Here is an 8,020-nt window from a genome sequence, read left to right on the forward strand (position 1 = left end):
TTTCAGCTGAGCGCACCAAAGATGACCCCTCCCCTTTACATTCTTTTGTTTATAGAAGGCCCCAATTGCCAGATAGTGTCTGCCTCAGGAGCAACTGTGTTTCTGTGCCGTTTGAAATCTTTCCTTGTCCTTTGTGAAAAGAAACAAAATCTAATCTATACCCTGTTGCCTGCTCTCAGCATCCTACCTAAGTGCAATAGGAAGCTCTAGGTGTCATCTGTGTCTGTACAGGTGCCAAATCCTTCTCTCCAGGTGACACACCTCTCTAGGTCCATACACTAAGCTGTGCGTATGACGTCTGCACTTAGCTATCCCATTGCTCTTCCAAACCATTTGAAAGATGTTTAGTTTCCCAAACCAGACTCACATCCTTCCTATCCCTCTGCTACCGTGGATTACAGCTCCCTTACAACCTCTGTATTCTCATGATTTCGTCAGGAGCCTAGGAGATGGCTTGGATTTCTCTTTCTTCCTGAACTTCCATATCTAACTTCCACGGAACATTTCCAGCTTTGTTGCCTATATCTGGATTCAGCCCATTACTCTACATTTCCATCTTACTGAGTCTGTCAAGTGTTCACCAAGACCAACAGTACATGTAACAAAGCTTGAACATTATTGTGCTCTCCTCAGAGATAATCTTTCTGAATTAGTTCATTCTACATACTGCACCAAAATGGATTTTGCAAATGTAACAAGGACCATTTTGGCAGCTTCCCACTAACCTATATATCCCATCACTATGTGATGCTATAATATATTAACATAGGGTCAGGATTCTAAGATGTCTTCAGCTCTTTTGCTTTTCATTGTACTAGCTTCATCCTAATCATTTTTACTTGTTTTAAAGTTATGGGATGTGATGAGCATATTATATGAACACTGTTTAATATTCACACAGGGATTGATCTGATCAGGTCTGTTTGTGTTACCTTACCATAGTAGTCTAATGCCAAAGTCTATATACACAATGGATGCAGGTTCCTTTACTGTTAAAGGTTTGAACATGTAGAATAGACACAAAGTGAAAACCAAAACCCTCATGAAATTATGCCACACAGTGGACTGAGACATGGTCTTATAATTCTTAGAAAATGCTATTCCTAACAGGAAATTTTAATTATATGTAACAAAGTAAAATATATTCCAAGATAAACGGTAGAGATAATGATTACTATCTTATAAATTACAGATACTAAAACACATTTAAAATAACTGTTCATATCATATAGTTATCACTTTGATAGCAAAATATGGACTTTGGTTAATAATCATGGTAGGCACTGAACAAACACAAGTATTTTCCTTTCAAAATAAGAGATAGAGTCAAGCTCATATATTTCCAGCAGAGCATGTATTTGCAAATACAAAATTTCAAATTTGACTACTTTATTAATCATTATCAGTTATTATTTTTAATTGATCATAATTTTCAAATTTCTGGATTTTCATGAGTGACTAAATTAGTAAGGATTCAGCAAAATTTAAACCACATTAGAGACATAGTATAGATATGTATGTTACATTGGCAGGACCACATATTGAAAAACTGTGAAACTGCACGTCAAGGCACATTTTTAAGAGCTAAAACCAGAAGTAAATATAGACATCCTATATGATTTTCTAAATATAAAGGCCAAGAGATAAACTGAAGATAGTTTTCAAAAGTCTAACTTATCTTGAAACAATACATCCATAACAGTTTGACTATATAAAAATAAAATACAAGCAGACTAAACTGTAGCCTATCAGAAGAAAAAAAAAAACCAATCTTTTTGATTTATTGGTTTCTTGGTACCAAAAACTTATAAACGTAGTTTGACCTATTAATAGATACTAACTCAACAGTTGACAATTTTTAAATAATTTCTATGTGTATGTGGTAAGAAAATGCTTTTTTAAAAGCTTATGTTGAAAGTGATTATGTAGCTTTGACAAGGAGCATTGGCAGGCCCACCTCTATGCCCACGAGGGCAGTCTTAGCTTTAAGTCCAGCACTCAAGGGTATGACTCATTCTTCACCAGCCATGCAGGTTTCACAAGCTGTGTGGTTCAGTTTGAACTGGCAGCAGAATGTAGTGGCAGGCTCAGTTTTATTGTATTAATGTGGGTGCTTGTACCAACACTTTTCTCATAAGATACAGTCGTTATCTGCTAAGACAATTATCAGCTATTTTTATTATCACTCATCAGTAAGGTTTTTGAATATGGAGAACTTTTGTCATTGTTGTTGCTCTCAAGGAAGGCAAGACTACACATTTTAGAACAGAGTAGTCTTGCCTATATCCAGAGAAATTGAGGAATTTAAAAAACTCACATACAATCTATGGGCAGAAAAATGTTTCATGTTATTAGTTTCTAACTTGATGTGAAGATTAAATAGTGGGTTAGGTCTCTTTTGATATATGAGCATATTTCTAAGCCAGGAAAATTACTGATTAATATAATAAATATAAATATATATCCATATATATATATATGTAACTTGTTAGGAGATAGTCAGGCAACAACCTTTGACTATTAAAGGAAAAAGAAAGGGAACTAGGTTGAACCATTCTCTTTTCTACAGAGAAGTATCATTGTTTTATATAGAAAACTTTTTTTAAGTCTGCACAAATATCATGTAAATATAATATCTGGAATCAGGGAAAAGAACGTTTAAAAAATACAGAGATGAGTATTGTTAATACCTCCAATGTATTAGATATGGGTTCCAAAATTGGCTTTCTTCCATTGAAAGAAAAATGCAACATCACTTGACTGAGAATGGATAACTTATTTTAACCTTTAGCCCCAGGACTGACCGAAAACATTCAGGAATCTGGGGCTGCTGGCTCACACCTATGACTGAAAGACTGAGCACCAACAGAAAGGTCCAGTCAAGCCTGGTCTGCTTAGTGAGAGCCTGGAGAGAGAAAGAGACAGAGATGGACGGAGAGAGACAGAGTGACAGAGACAGAGACGAAGAGAGAGGGACGGAGAGAGACAGAGATACAAAAAGAGACAGGGAGCAAGGAAGCTATGTCTCAGATAAGGACTAAAGCATTAGAAACTGCTCTGCTGCTTTTCTCATCAGAAAAGAAAGGTATTGGGGGGGGGGGGGGATTGCCTGCGTTTTGGCCATTTCAAGCTTCAAATGCCAAGGAGGACTAGGAACCTTTTGTTTCTCAGTACAAGCTGGAATAGAGTACTGATACATGCAGAATTCGTTCAGAAATACCTAGGTGATGGGAAGATTTTCTTTTGTGATTGTAGCGTTGCCGCTAGATTTGCAGCGGCCACCACCAGGAGCTGTCCTAAGTACTCTTTCTCAAGTACTTCCTAAGTGCTTGTCTTGGATCCTGGTACTAGGTACTTGTCACGCATTCTGTTTGTTCTCTTTGTAACAGGCTCTCATGTAGCTCAGGCTGGCCCCGGACTCACATTTGTAGCTGAGGATAGCCTCGAATTTGTGAGCCATCTGCATCTGTCGCTGAGCACGTGGGTTACAGGTTTGTTCCACCAGCCAACAATGAATTTATTGTCACGATTTACATACTATGGCTGCAGTTTTACCAGTGGAGAAACTGAGATAAAATGCTAACTTGTATGCTAAGTAAATACATCTCAGGTAGGATTGGAGTCTTGGCTTCTGATCGCTAGCAGGATAGTTTCCCTTCTTCTCCCCTTTGTGGAAGATGGACAGTTCAGTGTTAGCTGTAGAGGGTCTCAGGATTTTAGTGGTCTAATCGGGTGTAATGACCATACATAGCATCCACACAGTATCCTTCTCTAGCCCCATCATTTCTGGATTTTAGACTTGCATATGTACCTAAGTCCTCAGTTCTTGTCCTGATATCTAACAGGTGTCACAAATGCAGGTGCTGAAAAGCAAGCAGTTGATTGTCTACAGGTGTTGTCCTCAGAGCTGTTCTAGAATCAGTCCATAGGAACTCCGGTTTTCTCTCTGGTCCAAACTAAGCACTTAGTGCCATCTTTAGTTTCTCTTACTACATTATTGCCCACGTTCAGTTGCTCTGGAAACTGTCAGCCCTTCTGCAGTATGCGTGTAAATTTGATGGCACTTTGATTCTCTTGCCCATAGTCAACTACTGCCCTGTGGCCACACCCAAGCATTTTAACACAGGAAAGGCATCGCTATGAGAACCACAGGACCAAAACTTGAGCTTGTGTGTGACGTGAAGCGCAGAGCATTCTAAAAACCAGCTAGAAACGGTCAGTGTCACATACATTGTTTGGTGGGATCTCTGCCCAGTTACATTATCACCAAAAGATAGAAGACTTTATCTGCATTTACTATGAGCCCTCTTGCCTCTTTTCTTCATGTATCTCTACTTCAAGATGGTATATTTGAAATATAACATTTTAATTCATGAAATTAGGGAGTAAACTTATTTAATTCCCTATAAGGGAAAAAAAATCTATGCCTCAGCATCACTTAAAAGGCCCCGGGAACCCCAAGAGTTCATCTTGAAGATGACCAGATGGCTCAGTGGGTTAAAGAGCTTGCCATCAAACCTGATGACTTCAGTTTGATCCCCAGCATCCACACGGCGGAAGGAGAGAAGTTGCTCCCTCTCGTCATCTTACCTCTACATCTATACCTTCTTATATGTGCAAATCTCTCTCCCACAAATAAACAAATGCAAACAAATCTAAAAATTAAAATATGAGTTCCTTTTAGCCACCTTAATCAATATAAGCCTGCTTACCCATTTTGCAGCTGTGTTCCTTATGATAAAAGACAAATGCATGTATCATCTGAATCTCCAGAGAGATCCTAGTAGAAGCCATGTCCTGACAGCCAGATTCTCTGCTAAAATTTCTGATACTGCCTGTGCCCTATACTAGGGAATGTTTTTGCTGAGGCTGTCTCCTGGGATTCTTAACTTTCAAGGCCTTTTATAAAGTGAGGATAATAACTTTTATGAAATGTCATATAGAAGATATGATCTCCTTACATTCAAAACAGAATGCTGCCTCCTTCTTTGATACAGGGGCTACCCATTCTTTTATACAAGGGTTAACACTTCTTCCATCAGGGGAGGACAAAATTGATTTTCTCTTCCATCCAGAGTCGGGAAGAAAGTCAGTACAAATGCCATTGGGGAGAGAACCTGGAAAAACATTAAGTTGTGTGTGTGTGTGTGTGTGTGTGTGTGTGTGTGTAAACTTATTTGTAAATACTCAAGAACTCAAAGTTTACAAGCGCTAAGGTAACAAGAGAAATTTGTACAGTTCTGACCAAAAAGATGCAGAATACATAGCAGAGATTCGGTGTCCCTGTGTGTTTTAAACAATAAATTACTGAGGGAAAGTATTGCATAGAAACTGCTCAAATATAACACTGTAGAATTGGAGGCATGAAAGGCTATCCTGGCAGTCTAGTTAAAATGAATGACGTCGTGGGGGTAGCGAGTCATTGGAAAGGAAACAGAAGAGAAAAGAAAGAAGCTTCGAGGCGGAGAGGAGAGAGCTACTCAGAAGGTAGACAAGAGCTTTGCTTACCCGCTGTCCCCCCTTGCCACAGGCTTACTGCTGAAGAAGAGGAAAGAGAGAGAGAAACACTGACAGTCACACATAATTTGAAAAGGCTCAATTTTATAATGAAGTCAAAGAAAAAAAATATACCGCTTATATGACCATATTACTAAAAGGATATGAATGTACCAAAATCTTAATAGCTAATTTTCTAATGGGGTTGAAGGGAGTTAGGATGTACAGGGCGGAGGTGGCACTGAACCGAGAGATTGCTTTCCCTTTATTCAATACTATAAAGGTCTGAAAAAGAAAACACAACAGGTGGAAGAGAATTTACCGAGCACATCAAGGCCACCGTAAGAGAGTAAGAGACCCCTCTAAAACACCACATGTTGTAACAGTTACCAACACATGGTATTGCGTTTTTCGGCATGGCAAAGTATCCCAAACTTGGTAAGGGACGTTGGGAGGTAAGGGATACAAAGATAATTTTGTGATTAGCGCCACAGGAATTCTTGGCACCTTTGACAAGTACTTCACTCGTATTTTCAGTTCTCACAAAACCTAGCAATGAGGCTGATTCAGAAACGTCTTCATTTAGGAAATCTTCTCATGAAAACCTTGGGGTTTTCCAAATATGGTCTTTGTTAGGCTTTTTTGGGGGGAGGCATTTGCAAGTACTCTAGTCTTATTTCTCCTGAGGGGAGTCACAGGGCAGCGACGGTCTGTGGTGTGGAGGCATAATTAAGCCTGCTAAGGACATAAGCCTTTTGTCAAGTTCTGGGTAGAGGGATATCTTAGATACTGCCCTTAGAAATATAAAAATCATATGCTTCCAATTTCCACTTTTCGCTTCATCACACTGCAGTAGAAACAGGGTGAATCTGCACTCAATTTATGGTATAATTAGTATTATAAAAATAAGTAATGTTTATTTATTAATAAAAGTAAACTGCCTTTGTCTCCCTCACATGCCTTCTTGCGGGATGCCTCTTCAGTATCTGCCTGTCCCAAGAAGGCAGGTTCAAACAAGTGCTTTCACAAACCCTTATGGTAACTAATCCTTCCATTGCTGGATCAGGCCCACCCAGCATCCTAGAGATACTTTAAGAGATGGAAGGAAGTTCATTCTTCACCGTCTTAAGGAAACATGAAAATAAAAGCAACTGGACTACACACTCACTTTCTTATTGATATAGTAGGGGTCCAGGTCCTCCAGGGGCTCTGACACCATCTCTGGAGGAATGTCTCCGTAAATAAAAGGGAGGGATTTTCCTGCTTCCAAGTCACTGTTTGGCTTTGGGCCATTTTCGTCATCTTCGTCCTTGCGTTCCTGTTTGGGTCTCTTGGCTTTCTCTTCTGCAATGCGTTGTTCAATAGCAGCAAGGGATTCCCTGGTAAAGAAGCGGAAGCTGTCAGGTCCTGGCGGTACCAGCACTGATTGTGCCATCTTTTCATCCTGCTTCTTTAATCACTGTTTAGCTCCTCGCATAAGAAAGTGCTACAGAGACAGGAGGGGAAAAAGCAATGACCATTAAGAAAGAAGGTGAGGGCGGCAATCACAGGACACTGAGCACAACGTACGTAAAGCAAAGGGCTAGAGAACTTCGCAAAGGCAACTGCATCTAGCTAGCATCGTGAGCTCTCTCCCCGTGCATGCATTCCTCTGCCTGCATGGGGATCTTTCGCTCGCATCCAGTAGGTGTGTATGAGGTAATCCGTTCTCCCACTCCTGAAATGTTTGAAATGATTGTGCCACTTGGGGGAAAACACCCTGCTCAGAGCTTGCAAATGGAAGATACTGGGGCATGCTTGCTGTTTCACCTGTGTGAATATTTTTTGGGGGGAGTCATTTCCCTCTCTTGCATTCTTTCTGGAAATATGTCAGTTTCAAAACAAGAGCAAAAATATTCACACAAAATCATAGAAGCAGGGCTGTGTGGTAACTTGCCCCCCCCATTCTCTTTCTCCATTTTCTTTCTTTTTCTTTTCTTTTTTTTTTTTTTTTTTGTTTTCCTTTGACCCAATTTATCACCTTTAAGAGTTCATTCAAAACTGTGTCTACTGAGAAAGAACTCAGGAAATCCTGCAAGACCTGCCTGTAGAAACAGGTAGAGAAAGAGGGGAGGGGGCAGAGTGAGGAGGAGCAGGAGATGCCTGGCTGTGCTTGGACCTGCTGGCAAACTGCGCAGGAAGGGACCAGGCACCTGCCAGCATAGGCAGGATGTCACTCCCATCAGAGGTCTGGAGCTTGGGCTTCCTAGATTAACAAACTGTTGCCAACTAGTATAATTGCTTCTTAAACGAACGAGTTCGCAGTCCGCAAAGAAACACCACAGAGGGATACCAGGTTTCCGAGGAAGTCCCATTTCACAAAAATCTAGCAGAGTAGTTCAAATATCTATTTCAGAATTTGGATTTGGAAAAATAAAATAGCCTAACACAGTTTCTCTTTTAAGCATAGCCCCATGGCATGGGTTTTCCTGATGATGTAAATGGGCTTTAACTGATGCTCAAATCACATCTTATTTATTAAAGT

The 8,020-nt window shown here is 40.0% G+C and overlaps 1 protein-coding gene across 1 annotated transcript in view; it reads right to left on the reverse strand.

Annotated features, from left to right (window-relative positions):
• The window catches only part of Scn2a (sodium voltage-gated channel alpha subunit 2), an 82,995-nt gene extending 76,064 nt beyond the window's left edge, over positions 1–6,931 (reverse strand). Inside the window, 2 exon segments of the mRNA XM_038336059.1 lie at positions 5,663–5,781; positions 6,665–6,931. Coding sequence (XP_038191987.1) covers positions 5,663–5,781; positions 6,665–6,931 — 386 coding nt within the window.
• Positions 6,932–8,020: the final 1,089 nt, after the last annotated feature.

The sequence above is a fragment of the Arvicola amphibius genome, chromosome 7 (assembly GCF_903992535.2).
Source record: "Arvicola amphibius chromosome 7, mArvAmp1.2, whole genome shotgun sequence".
Lineage (NCBI taxonomy): Eukaryota > Metazoa > Chordata > Mammalia > Rodentia > Cricetidae > Arvicola > Arvicola amphibius.